At 42.5% G+C, this 15609-nt stretch overlaps 1 protein-coding gene across 9 annotated transcripts in view; it reads left to right on the top strand.

Annotated features, from left to right (window-relative positions):
- Positions 1 to 15609, top strand: part of EIF4G3 (eukaryotic translation initiation factor 4 gamma 3) — a 390421-nt gene that overhangs the window by 360631 nt on the left and 14181 nt on the right. For all 9 annotated transcript variants that reach the window (XM_054008991.1, XM_054008989.1, XM_054008988.1 and 6 more), the window contains 4 exons: positions 3567 to 3692; positions 4776 to 4857; positions 6726 to 6824; positions 9199 to 9345. In XM_054008991.1, the coding sequence (XP_053864966.1) occupies positions 3567 to 3692; positions 4776 to 4857; positions 6726 to 6824; positions 9199 to 9345 (454 nt within the window). The remainder of the gene's footprint in view (positions 1 to 3566; positions 3693 to 4775; positions 4858 to 6725; positions 6825 to 9198; positions 9346 to 15609) is intronic.

Genomic DNA, 15609 nt, shown 5'->3' with positions numbered 1-15609 from the left:
AAGAGGATTTATGTTTGCCCATTGAGGAGGCTCGTATAACTGGGGTAAGGGGTGTGTTAAATCAATATTTGAGTGAAATTAATGTTTGTGAAAGGTGCCATATTGGCAGCTCTTTAAACTAAAGTCCTCCATCTATCCCCAGAATGGGGATTGTTCTAGCAATGACAAGACAGGCTTCACTTATGCAGTACCCGCTGTCAGTGACTCAGCTCTGATTTATGGGGACCAACTCTGGACATAAGGGTAGTATGGTGCCAAATGCAGTTATGCTGCTGGTTATGTGCACACCTGTCCTCTAGGAATTGAAGATAGACCACCTCATTGGACAGGTGTTAGATTGTCATATGGTAACTGCATCCAGACCACACTGACCTAGCCTAGATTTGAATCTGTTGCACAAAAGTAAAACGAACCACATATCCCAATAAGAGTGTCTGTAGCCACTTCATGGTGCTTTTATTTGAAAGGTTGTCATATCCCTGGCTGGGATGATTTAGTTGGGAATTGGTCCTGCTTTGAGCAGGGGGTTGGACTAGATGACCTCCTGAGGTCCCTTCTGACCCTGATATTCTATGATTCTATGACATCACACTGCTATTGACTGGTTAGTGATGACAGTGTCAGCAAATCCATCACTGACAGTGAGTTTTGACATGGAAAAAATCTAAAAGCTGATGCAGAAGGATTACATAACCTGGGTTTATTAATAGACTTGGAAGGCCCTTTTGCTTCTATGACTAGTGGAGGCCAGATAGATCATAGAGTAGAAATATTTGGTCTCCAAGTATAATGTTTGGTAAGTACACCTTCCAAGTAAATGGCTTGCTGCTGGACAAGATGAACATTCACTTTGGAAACACATACTGTCACCAAAACACAAAGCTAACATAATAGGCTTTATGATACTTGGTTAAAATCTGTTGTTCCATGTAAGCTAGGATAAGAAATACTTACACAAGGGTTTAAAAAGAGAGAGAGAGCGAGAGAGTGAGTGAGTGTGTGTGTGTGTGTGCGCGCGTGCACGCGCCCCCATGCAGTGACTTACAGATTCAGGATTATTCACACTGAGTCTGGTCTTCAGACCAGAAGAAGAGCTGTGTATCTTGAAAGCTTGTCTCTTTCAACAACAGATGTTAGTCCAGTAAAAGTATTACCTCACCCACCCTGTCTCTCTAATATCCTGGGACCAACACAGCTACCACAACACTGTAAACTACAATTTATCACACTTCACTTGATTAGGGTTACCATATTTCAGCAAGCAAAAAAGAGGACGGGAGGAGCCCCGCCCCTGCCCCTCCCACTTCCCACCCCCCTCAGAACTCCCAACCCTCCCCCCGTTCCTTGTCCCCTGACTGCCCCCTCCTGGGACCCCTGCCCCTAACTGCCCCCCAGGACTTCTCCCCTTACCTAAGTCTCCCTGCCTCTTGTCCCCTGACTGCCCCAACCCTTATCCACACCCCCACCCAGACCCCTGGGACTTCCACGCCCCATCCAACCACTCTCCACCCCCTGACAGCCCCCCCAGAACTCCCAACCCATCTAAACCCCTCTGCTCCCTGTCCCCTGACTGCTCCGATCCCTCTCCCCACTCCTGCCCCCGACAGCCCCCCCCCAGAACTCCCAACCCCCCACCCCCCCACTTCTTGTCCCCTGACTGTCCCCTCCTGGGACCCCTGCTCCTAACTGCCCTCCAGAACCCCACCCCCTACCTAAGACTCCCTGTTCCTTGTCCCCTAACTGCCCCCTCCTAAGACCCCCCCAACTGCCCCCCAGGACCCTACCCCCTACCTGTACCCTGACTGCCCAAAACCTTCTCCACCCCCCCTAAAAGCCCCCCCCAACTCCCGACCCCCCCCCCCCTTGACTGCCCCCTCCAGAACCTCCCTGCCCCTTTTCCTGCCCCCTGGCCCCCTTACCCCGCCGCTCAGAACATGGTGTTGGGCTCTGTGCGGAGCCGGACACGTGGCTGCGCTCCCCAGCGCAACACACAACCCGGTCCCTGGCCCTGCACAGTGCTGCCCGAGCGGGGCGCGGGGCTGCAGGGGAGGAGCTGCCGAGGCTGATGCAAACGGCCCGGCCAGCTCAGAATGCGGGGGGGGAAGGGAGGAGGAACTCTACAGCTGCTCCAGAATCTAGCCCGGCAAGCTACAGGGGGAAGGGCTCTGGCTGCCAGAGCCCCAGGTGAGAGGCTGACTTTCCTGCAGCCCTCCCAGCCGCACCTCGCTCTGCCTGGGGGGGAATCCCCCCGGACGCTATTTTTAACACAAAAAGGAGGACATGTCCGGGTAAATCCGGACGAATGGTAACCCTACACTTGATATTGATAATGAGTTACGGTGCCCAAAAAAGTGGACTGTTGGTGAAGTATTAGGATGTGTGGTATTCCTGTGGGGGACGGGAGGGCGAGAAACCAAACGAATGCACTAGAGATAACTGAATGAGGGTGGAGAGCCATGACATTCAGTGGATATACAGCAAAATTGCTAAGGACTTGCTATACTGTTCACCCAAGACATGTTACCATGAGATTCAGGGCCATGGTCTGAGAAAAGATCATAGCATAAAATATCTAAACTAAGCTCAACTCTAGTGAGAAGCTCTCTGCGTGACAGGAAATAAACAGCCAAATTACTGGCAAACCCATGATGAACCAGTACCAGAAGCCTTAATAAAGAAACAGGCATATGACACAGCAGCTCCTCAAAAACCATCCCTGAAACCAGTGAACAAGAAAAAGAGAATTAATCAGAATCCATTTAAAATGGATACCAGAAGACTATTGAAGGTTCCTGGGAACCAATGAATCAGTGTGAATTTTCTGATAGAGAGCAACAGAGGGTTGTTCTTACCCACGAAAGCTTATGCTCCCAATACTTCTGTTAGTCTCAAAGGTGCCACAGGACCCTCTGTTGCTTTTTACAGATTCAGACTAACACGGCTACCCCTCTGATACTTTCTGATAGAGAAGCATTTATAATCCACCAGGTAAAAAGTGAGTGCCTGGTACGACTGATGAAACTTGAAGCTGGTTCATTGATAATTTGTCATTGTGCTTTTGGAAGACCACATTCTGGTTTATTGACTATTTTCTTGTGTTATGTTTTAGACACTTGATTGATCACACCAGACTTAATCAAACATTGTTCCATTGAAAATCTTATACCATATTTTCTATGTCCTCCCACATGTAAAATTCTGTTTTTTAGAGGTTTTGAATTTAAAAAAGAAAATGCTTTTTATCCTTACAGATGTCAGGACTGTTAATGAGTGGCTCATTATTGGGTAATGGGAATTTTAAAAATTGTTTTCCTGTATGTTTTGACTACCACCTTCCATGGCACTCCAGATACATGGAGGGAGTTTCCTTTTGCACATACTTCCAGTGCTTCAGCATTTCCAAGAAGTAATTATGCTACACAATAAGCTGGAGAGGATTGGATGGCATACCATTAGGCTTTTTTAATATCAAAAGTATATAATGCAGGGTGGATTTACTTGGCAGAAAAAAAATCACTGAGATTGGAATTGGATTTAATATTTGGATTTTCTCCTTTCTTTCAAAGGTTTTCAGACACCTTGGAGCTGGCAGATGATATGGCCATTGATATACCGCATATTTGGTTGTATCTAGCTGAATTGGTGACCCCCATGCTAAAAGAAGGCGGAATCTCTATGAGAGAACTTATAATGTAAGCACTGCTATTTCTGTTCAGTGACCGTCATGCCTAAACTAGCCTGATTATGCTATGACATCTAAGCAGCATGACTTCTGTTGGTTGACTAGGCAGGAATAATATGAGACTCAGATGTGAGAGTCAATGTGAGACCTTGTGAGAGGTGTTCCAGAAATCAAATTTGCATTAATGTGGAAGCTCTGATGGTGCAGGAGCTTGCTGTTGTGCAGTCTTTTTCTTTTTTCTTTTTTTTAAATGTTATCTACCAATCCTCTTCAGTCCCAGTTTTTTTCTAGCTGATTTAAAAACAACCTAAAGTTGTAGGACCAGAGTGACTTAGGGAAATATTAAGGCCCTGATCTTTTAAGGGGATGTGAACTCTGCCTTCATTTTCTGAAGATACAGTTTTTCACCTGTGATAATTGTGCCTAGAATTAATTACCCCTTAGACATCTGTCTGATTACTATTAACCAGGAGCACAAAGCTACACCCACAAAAATGGAAATCCATTTTCCAAAATCAGACCATTACTATATTTTTATCATTATCACCTTCAATCACATTTATATTGCAGCAGCACTGATAGGCCAACCAAGCTTGGGCCCTGTTATTGTAGCACTATACTAATATCTAGAAAGCAACAGTTCCCTGCTCCAAAGAGCTTAGGGACAGGTTTTTAAAGGTACTTGGGCACCTAACTCCCATTGAAATCAAGGACCTGCATATGTTTAAAATCTAGGCCTTACAATCTACAAGTACAGACCAAATCCTCATCCCATCAAAATAAATAGATTTGGCCCTATGTAAAAATAAGGTATAGAGGTGTTTTAATTGTTCCTGTGCAGTTTTTTTTAGTTTTAGTCTAATATGGGCCCAATTCTGCATCAGTGAAGTTGATCAGAGCTTTAACATTAACTTCAATGGGAGCAAGATGAGATCCCATATACAGAGCAAAATTTAAAGCTGTGCAGTTTTCTGCATCAGCTTGATCCCCACCTCTCACTTGCCCCGAATCAAGAGGTGCTTTTCACAACAGTATAACTTGTCTGGGACAATAAAATATTATAATAAAAGTATTTATTTCTGTTCCATTCCAGAGAATTTAGCAAATCTTTACTTCCTGTGGGAAGAGCTGGGGTCTTGCTTTCTGAAATATTGCACCTTCTATGCAAACAAATGGTAAGTATGCTGGGATATGACTTATAAATTTTGTTGGGTGCAGAAAGTAAATGATCATGCATAAAGACAATGTGCTCATATTCCCAACATTTAGGTATAGGTGAACCTGTGTGAATAACATAAGAAACCTGCCTTTCCTCCCCCAAATTCAAACCAAGCCTCATAAGATTCCAAAAAGTTGGGTTACCATTTTCTTATCACATTTCCCTTTTGTAGGTATCGCTGTACCTGGCTTCTTCCAGAAGCTGGAGTGCTGAAATATTGCAAGAGAGCCATTCTCAAGGTATTTCTGGGCTGATCAGAAACAAGAAGTACTGGCAATCTCGCAAAAGAGCCTGTTCTTGCAGACCTGAGAGGTTCTGGGAATTCGGATAAGCTTCAGATGGCCATTCAGACTTCTGAATGTTTATCCAAAATAAACTTGCAAACTCTTGAGATTGACCTGTCTCTAGTCTAGGGATAGAGATACCTGTTTACCATGTAACTTCTAAAGCTCTCATACACATTTTCACAGTCTGTACAGACACCTTGATAGTTTCCCTATAAGTGTATCATAATTTTTAAATTTTATTTGTAAGGTCAGGCTAAATAATTCACTTTGTGTAGTCTTGTACGTTAACCCCTGTAAAATTCAGCACCTCCTTTTTAAAGCATGCATTCAAATGAGGTCAGTTGTTCCAGAAGCTTTTCCATGCAACAGCTCCTTCATGTAGCTAGAAGCTTATATTTTATTTTTTTTTAATTAGTAATTTGTTGCTTGTTTGGACTGTGGCTTGCCATTTTCTCTATATCATGTGGGAGAAGAGCAGGGAGAGGAGCCATGATCTTGTGATTAAAGCACAGCCTAAAGTCAGAAGATCTGGGTTCTATTTCTAGCTCTGCCTAAAGTCAGGCATCCAACACCATATTTAGTCACCTAAATCTGAGGCGTGAGTCACAGAAATACTGAGCACAAGCAGCTTCCACTGACTTCTATAATCTGCCTCTGAAAATCAGGGCACATGTATCTTGAAGTCTAACTTTAGACACCCAATAACTCATTTATAAAATGAGGATAATAATACCTTACCAAACATGTGTTGTGAGGCTTAATTCATTAATATTTGCAAAGAATGTTGAGATTCTTGGGTGGAAGGCACTAAAGAAGAGCTTATTACTATCACTATCTTCAATATTGTTTATTATATATATCAACATTTTGGGGAATTCTAAAAGGTCAGGCATGAAGTCTACTGGACTGTCAGATGCAGAAGGTTGTACCACATATGGTTATAAAGGTAATTTTCCATAGATTTACAATGAATTGTAGGATTTAAACTGTGACCTTGATGTCACACACATGACCTTGACGATTGATCTCCATACAGAAGATATCCATGTAAACATGATTTTTCTAAAGTAGACATGCTCTAACTTTATTCACTTAGAGGGATGGAAAAATAAGTAATTTCTTACTAGGGCACAGCAAGTCAGTGGCAGAGCTAGGAGTAGAACCCAGGTCATTTGAGTCCCAGTTCTGTATCATGTCCACTGGACCACACTTTTACATATGGTCACTTTATTGTAGATGATCTTTGGTCATGTTGTTGCAAACTCCATATATCACATCAAGCCAGCCATATTTATTACACAACATTGTGGCATCTGAGCATCTTACAAGATACAACATTTACCTGTAAAAGGTAGGATACTATATATAATTTCTCCAGCACAGGCTTTCTGGAAGTTTTCACATCATAGCCAGGCATATTTTTGATGGCTAAATGATTATTTATTTCTCTTTATGCAGCAGCACGATTCCAGCCTGTTTAAGCTCCTGTGCTTTTCTCTTCAGATTTAAAAAATGAACAAACTGCTTTGTGTTTTAGAGCCATAAGAAAGTAGGAGCCTTATGGAGGGAGGCTGGCCTCAGTTGGAAGGACTACTTACCTGAAGGGGAGGATGTACATACCTTTCTCATGGAGCACGTGAGTTGAAAGCAAGTTTCTGCTAGAGAAGAGCCCTGTGAGGTGTACTTGTAAGATAAATTTAGCCCATTGGTTTGTATTTTATTTTTACTTTGAGTCCTAGTTGTTCATTTCAGTTCCATCCCTAAATATTGTCAAAATGAGGTACTCCAGTTATTCAGATTATGTTTAGGCAGTACATTTGGTGGAAGACACCAAAGGAACTCTTGAAAGTGATGTGGGTGATTAAATAGTGGCACTCTTCCCTTGAGTCAGTACCGAAACAGTGGCCCAGCATGATTTTAGGGAGTACTGTGCTACTGGAAATGCAATGTAAAACCAAGATCTGAGAACTAGTGATCATTATAGATTCTGTGTCACATTTTGCAAAAATAGTGTTTTAGCCTTAGCTTCCTGATAGAGCTGTCAATTAATCGCAGTTAACTCATGCGAGTAACTCAAAAAAATTGATCGCGATTTAAAAAATTAATCGCCGTTTTAAACACACTGTTAAACAATAGAATACCAATTGAAATTTATTAAATATTTGTAGATGTTTTTCTACATTTTAAAATATATTGATTTTAATTACAACACAGAATACGAAGTGTACTGTGCTCACTTTATATTATTATTTTTATTACAAATATTTGCACTATAAAATGATAAAAAATAGTATTTTTCAATTCAATTCATACAAATACCGTAGTGCAATCTCTGTCATGAAAGTGCAACTTACAAATGTAGATTTTTGTTGTTACAAAACTGCATTCAAAAACAATGTAAAACTTTAGAGCCTACAATCCACTCAGTACTACTACTTGTTCAGCCAATTGCTAAGATAAACAAGTTTGTTTACATTTACGGGCGACAATGCTGCTTCTTATTTACAGTGTCACCTGACAGTGAGAACAGGTGGTCGCATGGCACTTTTGTAGCCAGCATTCCAAGATATTTACTGCTGGATATGCTAAACATTCATATGCCCCCTTCATGCTTTGCATACCATTCCAGAGAACATGCTTCTACGCTGACGATGCTCGTTAAAAAAATTATGCATTAATTAAATTTGTGACTGAACTCCTCGCGGGGAGAATTGTATATCTCCTGCTTTGTTTTACCCACATTCTGCCATATACTTCATGTTATAGCAGTCTCAGATGATGACCCAGCACGTTGTTCGTTTTAAGATTTGACAAAACACAAAGAAGATACCAATGTGAGATTTCTAAAAATAACTACAGCACTTGACACAAGGTTTAAAAATCTGAAGTGCTTTCCAAAATCTGAGAGGGACAAGGTGTGATACATGCTTTCAGAAGTCTTAAAAAAGCAATACTCCGATGGGGAAACTACAGAACCCGAACCACCAAAAAAGAAAATCAACCTTCTGCTGGTGTCATCTGACTCAAATAATGAAAATGAACATGCGTCAGTCTGCACTGTTTTGAATCGTTATCAAGCAGAACCCATCACATGGATGCATGTCCTCTGGAATGGTGTTCGAAGCATGAAGGGTCATATGAATCTTTACCGTATCTGGCACCTAAATATTTTGCGACACCGGCTACAATGGTGCCATGTGAACTCCTGTTTTCACTTTCAGGTGACATTGTAAACAAGAAGTGGACAACATTATCTCCTGCAAATGTAAACCAACTTGTTTGTCTGAGCAATTGGCTGAACAAGAAGTAGAATTGAGTGGACTTGTAGGCTCTGAAGTTTTACATTGTTTTATTTTTGAATGCAGTTATTTTTTGTACATAATTCTACATTTGTAAGTTCACCTTTCATGATAAAGAGATTGCACTACAGTACTTGTATCAGGTGAATTGAAAAATACTATTTCTTTTGTTTTTTACAGGGCAAATATTTGTAATAAAAATAAATATAAAGTGAGCTCTGTACATTTTGTATACTCTGTGGTAATTGAAATCAATCTATTTTAAAATGTAGAAAACATCCAAAATATTTAAATAAATTATATACTATTATTGTTTAACAGTGCGATTAATTGCAATTAATTTGTTTAATCGCTTGACAGCCCTCCTTCATGACCAAATTCCAAATCTGGTATTTGCATTCTGACTCCCTGTAGTTTCAATTAGACAATGTATATGTCTTCATTTCATGGGTTAAAGTGGAGTGGAGTGTTGCACTGTGCCACTTTTTTCCTCAAAGGTGGCTGCATTTCCTTGCTGGATGAAGTGATCCCTCAGTATAGATTGTACATCAGTGTGTTGTTTGTAAATTGCTCTGATTCTTTTAAATGAAAGGTAGGACATACGTCATTATAATGATAAAACAGAATAAAGTGTTGCTTGTTCTTTTGCCTTAGTATGATTCAGTGTAGAAAAGCATATTTAATCGTTTCTTATAACTTCTAATGTTGCAGAAGTTGGACTTCACAGTGTCTGACTGTTCCAGTTCCTCAGAAGCACTTTCAGAGGAAGAACTCTCTGCTGACGAACTGAACAAACAGCTAGAAAAACTCATTATTGAGGACAAGGCGAATGATGAACAAATCTTTGATTGGGTAGAGGTATAAAGACTGTTTTCACTATACCTGTGCATTAACCATCTTTATAAACATTATTCCAGCCAACAGGATCACCTCTATCTTTTTCCACCTCCTTGTTTTGCTACCCTGCACTGCCCACCACAGTCTGATATTGGCTTTTCGGGAATAATTTAGCCAAGTGCTAATCACTAGATCTAGTCACTGTCACAGAATAATTCCTCTGTTTCTGCATGGCTTCCAGTTGTGGTTAGATGTTGATAGATGTTAAGGGTTAACATAATGAAGGTTAAAATAATTAATTTACTGGATTTATTTAAAGTAAAGTTTTTACCTTGTTTTCTGTTTGTTTGTTGTTTTGTTTGGTTTTTAATTGCTTTATTTTTGGAGGTTTTTGTAAAAACTATAACTTCTAACTTTTTAAAAAAGAGAGAAAGAGCAGAAGTGAGGAGAGGCAGGGAAAGGGAGGGAGATCAACTTAGGAAAGTAGGGAAACCTGAGCCAAGAGAGATTGAGAGATTTGCTAGCAGCCCAGCACGTGCATACCTTATTAAACTTTCTGGGGCTTAGCAGGGAGGGGTTAAGGGAGTTTCCTAGCTTCTGGCTAACTGTCATGTTAGGTTGCAATTTACACAGAGGACAGCTTGCTTACTTACCAGATTAGTGGTCGGGGTCACCAGTGTAGTTAGATGTTTGGCTGCATGTGTATGTTCCCTCTGTGTGATGCCCCAGCCCTGTGCAAACAGCTGGCACTGCAGACCTCAAGCAAACCACCCAAGGACCACAAAATCTGTTAAGAAACGAAGGCACCCAGCCAGGTTTATTGTCGACAAAGCACAATATTAGTATCCCGCAGACTCTACCAGACCACTAATACACATATACCCGTAACAATGGATCAGCTCAGTAAATGGTGGGAATTTCTGTTCCTCCCTAGGCCAAACAAAAATACTCCCTCTGAGATATATCTTTATACCCCAATACAAACAAGTTAGTACTGTCCCTCTGACATAGTTACTGCCCCCTAACATGGTTAGTTATCATCCATCACCTTGTATATGTTGGTTTGATCAAAACATCTCTGTTACGTACTGTCATCCTGACCTTATCTTTTAGGAGGGGTCAGTGTGTTCCTGTTATACTTGGGGAATGTTTTTGTACCATCCTCAATATCGGAATGTTCTGGTACCACTTGATATCGAGATGTGTTTGCGTGAGTACTCTGTGACTAGCACTTCTCAGGAAGGTGTATTTTTGCTATATCAGCCCTGTTCTTGCCAGATTCTGTCAGAGGGTCCTGCCTCATACCAGGTCTCTGATTCAAGGGCTTATGTCTCAGGCTCTCTTCCTACTACGCCAAGCAGAAATGTTCATAACCAGTTCATCTCTGGACAAGGCACAAAGTATTTGTACAGTTGACCACTCTGCATCCTTCAGTTCACAAAGATTGTTAAATTTCCATAAAGCATCCACCTGGCCTGACATCTTAAGCACTTCCCCAATATACGCTTTGGAACAGTAAGAGTCAGTACAGTTACAGTAGAAAATGGCCATTTCAATTTTATCTCCATTCTAGGCACAGGGGAGCAAGATATAGATATGGTTGTAAAATCAGCATTTGCCTAGAGATAAAGAATATAATTTGCAGGAAGAAAATGTTAACTTCTGTAAAGTTATCTTATTTTTTTGTCTGCATCCTTATTTTGAAGGTTAACACATTATCTGATAATGACCTATTCAAATGTATAATTTTGTGAAAACATGTTTTCATTTAGCAATAACATTTTAAACCAGATATGCTTTAGCAGTTTCTTTTCTAAGTATGGGGTGAAATTGGTTGGTTTTCTTCCTGACATTATCTGTGCCCCATTATGAGATTGTGTGGCCTCCCATGCAACAGTGGAATTCTTTGCAAACAGTTACCCACTGGCAATGCATATGTGTGCCCCGCTCTGTTCCAGTATTTTAGAACCAAGGGTATAAAAGCCTGCACCCACCCACTGACTCTTCTCTAACTCTGGGCACATCCTTTAAACCAGATTTTAACCTCTGTGTTTGAAATGATGTTAAACTGGATTTGTCCTATTGGTATAATAGGCATCATGGAAACTTGGTGGAATGATGATAATGAATGAAACACAGTGATAGCAGGGTACAAAATATAGAGAAATGACAGAGTAAATCATGCTGGTGGGGGAGTGGCACTATATGTGAAAGAACGCAGAGAGTCAAATATAGTAAAAATCTTAAATGAATCAAACTGTCCCATAGAATCTTTATGGCTAGAAATACCATGTTTGTATAATAAAAGTGTACCAGTAGGAATATACAGTAACTCCTCACTTAACATTGTAGTTATGTTCCTGAAAAATGTGGCTTTAAGTGAAACAATATTAAGCAAATCCAATTTCGCCATAAGAATTAATGTAAATGGGGGGGTTAGGTTCCAGGGATTGGCTTGTTTTGGCCTTGTTTTGAAATGGGATTAGCTTGATTTTTGACTTACTGTGAAAGTCAGGCTGCTTATTTACCACATGAAAGTTGGCAACTGTGATCTATAGCCCCCTTTCAGGATGACTACAGAGCACACCAGAAGCCAGGAGCGGCTCCAGCGCAGCAAGCGCGTACCTGGGGCGGCAAGCCGCAGGGGGCGGCCTGCCGGTCGCTGTGAGGGCGGCAGGCAGGCGGCTTTCGGCACCATGCCTGCGGGAGGTCCGCCGGTCCCGCAGCTTCGGCGGCAATTCGGTGGTGGGGATGCCGATGGTGCAGCACCAGTGGACCTCCCGCAGGCATGCCGCCGAATCCGCGTGACCAGCGGACCGCCCGCAGGTGCGCTGCCGAAAGCCGCCTGCTGTGCTTGGGGTGGCAAAAAACATAGAGCCGCCCCTGCCAGAAGTTTCTCAGGAGAGTAACTCAGAACCTGGCGACTCAGGCAGGAGATATTTCAGTGTCCTCCCATGCTCTGGTGGATATCCTGTCACTATCCGGTCCATTGCAAGTGGGGAAGAGTCAACACATGCATCCGACAAAGTGGGCATTCACCCACGAAAGCTTATGCTCCAATACATCTGTTAGTCTTAAAGGTGCCACAGGACTCTCTGTTGCTTTTTACAGATCCAAACTAACACGGCTACCCCTCTGAAACTTAACACAGTTTTTGTAAAGGGAAATCATGCCTCACCAGTCTACTAGAATTCTTTGAGCATGTAGACAAGGATGATCCAGTCAATAATGTGTAATTGGACTTTCAGAAAGCATTCGACAAAGTGAGCAGCCATGGGATAATAGGGAAGGTCCACTCATAGATCAGTAACTGGTTAAAAGAAAGAAAACAAAGGATAGGAATAAATGGTCTTTTTTCACAATGGAAAGAGGTAAATAGCAGGGTCCCCCAAAGAGCTGTACTTGGACCTGTGCTTTTCAACATATTCGTAAATGATCTCGAAAAAGGAGTAAACAGTGAGGTGGAAAAATATTTAGATGTCATAAAATTTCTCAAGTTGTGCCTAAGGCTGACTGCGAACTGTTGCAAAGGGATCTCACTAAACTGGATGACAAAATGGCAAATGAAATTCAAAGTAATGCACACTGGAAAAAATAATCCCAATTACATATACAAAGTGATGGGGTCTAAATTAGCTATTACCACTCAAGAAAGAGATCTTGGAGTCATCATAGGTAGTTCTCTGAAAACATCTGCTCATTGTGTAGAGACAGTTAAAAAAACTAATAGAATGTTAGGAACCATTGGGAAAGGGATAGATAATAAAGCAGAAAATATCATAATGCCATTATATAAATCCCCGGTATGCCCACACCTTGAATACTATGTGCAGTTCTGGTCACCCCATCTCAAAAAAGATATATTAGAATTGGAAAAGGTGCAGAGAAGGGCAACAAAAATGATCAGGGGTATGAAACAGCTTCCATATGAGGAGAAATTAAAAGTTTTGGGATGGTTCAGCTTAGAAAAGAGAGGACTAGGGGATATGATAGAGATGTATAAAATCATGAATGGTGTGGAGAAAGTGAATGGGGAAGTGATATATACCTCTTCACATAACACAAGAACTAGGGGTTCTTCTTTGAGTGCTTCCTCATGTCCATTCCAGCGTAGGTATGTGCTCGCCCCAAGCACTGCCGCTGGAAAGTTTTCCCCTCAGTGGTATCTGTTGGGTTGGCTCTGGGACCCCTTGAAGTCGTGCCTTCATAGCACCAGTATATAGGGCCTGCTGACCCACTGTCCCCTCAGTTCCTTTTTACCACCTGTGATGGTTGCTGGTTCCTTGTGTTCTTCGCAAGTACTCCTCTCAGTGGACTTTTTCGACTTCTTGTATATAGTTATTCACTAGTGGTTAAGTTTCGGTTCCAGTTTTTAGTATTTCGGTTAGAGAACCCTGCTTAGTGGGGTTAACACCTCTCTGCACCAGGGCATGCCTCGGTCCCCAGGGTTTAAGCAGTGTGCACCATGCCACAAGCCAATGCCTAGCAGTGATCCCTATTCTAGCTGTCTTAAGTGTTTGGTGGAGTCCCACATGCAAGAGCACTGTAGAATTTGTAAAGGGTTCAGGCCCTGCACTCAGAAGGACAGGGATAAGAGACTGAAATTCTTCCTTATGGAGGCAGCACTCCATCCCCCCTCAAAGCCAAGCTACACCGACTCAGCTCTGAGCACTTCTACCTTGGTGAGAAATGCTCTGGCTTCTCTGATGAAAAGGCAGTGTAGTTTGGCCTCTCTGGCACCAAGAAAGGACTCTTCTTCAGTTCTGGGACTCTCCACACAATCAGTCACATCTGGTGCAGAGAAAGTCTACTCCTCCATGGGATTCTCGGCACTGCTCTCCATCACCAGTGCCAAAAAAGAAGCAGAAGATGGACTGGAGACACTGCCCAACCCCAAGGACCTCCGTGCAGCTTCGGCGGCAATTCGGTGGCGGGGACGCCGATGGCGCAGCACCAGCAGACCTCCTACAGGCATGCTGCTGAATCCGCGTGACCAGCGGACCGCCCACAGGCGCGCCGCCGAAAGCTGCCTGCCTGCCGTGCTTGGGGCGGCAAAAAACATAGAGCCGTCCCTGCCAGAAGCTTCTCAGGAGAGTAACTCAGAACCTGGTGATTCAGGCAGAGGATATTTCAGAGTCCTCCCATGCTCTGGTGGATATCCTGGCACCATCCGGTCATCCAAGTGTCTTTGCCCCTTAACGATGCCATTTTGGACCCTATAAAAGCTATGTGGCAGACACTAGCATCTCTGCAACCTACAGCGAAGAAGTACTTTGTCCCATCCAAGGGATTCAAAGTCTTATATACCCAGCCTCCTCCGGGTTCACTAGTGGTTACAGCGGTGAACGAACCGGAGCACACGTAGCAAGGACCAACTTCAGAGACCAAGGATGCCAAAAAGTTAGATCATTTTAGCAGGAACGTCTACTCTATGACTTTAATTCTTGGAGTTTAGTGTCTAAGTTCAGGCAGCTGTTGCCACAGGAATCCAGAGCCATGAAGATTGAAGAAAGAAGAGCGGTGGCAAAAGCATCACTTCAGGTGGCTTTGGACGCAGTGGACTCCATAGCATGAACCATGATTTTGGCTGTGGTTATGAGAAAGAGCTCATGGCTGCAGTCCTCAGGCCTTCCCTGGAAGTGCAGCAAATGGTGCAGGACCTCCCCTTTGAGCGCTCGTCGCTCTTTTCAGAGCAGACAGACATTAAATTACATAGCCTGAAGGATTCTAGGGCCATCCTAAAACCCCTAGGACACTGGCTCCGTCTAGGAAGCATTTTTAGTCCCAACCATTGACACGTTTCTGTCCACCTTAGTCTAGGCAGCACTACAGTAAGAGGCGGGATAGAAGCTATAAGAAGAGATTGCAACTACTTTGGAGGACAGGGTCATAATTCAAAATGATCTGGACAAATTGGAGAAATGGGCTGAGGTAAACAGGATGAAGTTTAACAAAGACAAATGCAAAGTGCTCCACTTAGGAAGGAAAAATCAATTTCACACATACAGAATGGGAAAAGACTGTCTGGGAAGGAGTACGGCAGAAAGGGATCTAGGGGTTATAGTGGACCACAAGCTAAATATGAGTCAACAGTGTGATGCTGTTGCAAAAAAAAGCAAACATGATTCTGGGATGCATTAACAGGTGTGTTGTGAGCAAGACACGAGAAGTCATTCTTCCGCTCTACTCTGCTCTGGTTAGGCCTCAGCTGGAGTATTGTGTCCAGTTCTGGGCACCGCATTTTAAAAAAGATGTGGAGAAATTGGAAAGGGTCCAAAGAAGAGC

Source organism: Malaclemys terrapin, chromosome 19, assembly GCF_027887155.1.
Source record: "Malaclemys terrapin pileata isolate rMalTer1 chromosome 19, rMalTer1.hap1, whole genome shotgun sequence".
Classification (NCBI taxonomy): Eukaryota; Metazoa; Chordata; order Testudines; family Emydidae; genus Malaclemys; species Malaclemys terrapin.
Note: the sequence above shows the minus strand (reverse complement) of the source record. Positions and strands in the feature narration are given on the sequence as shown.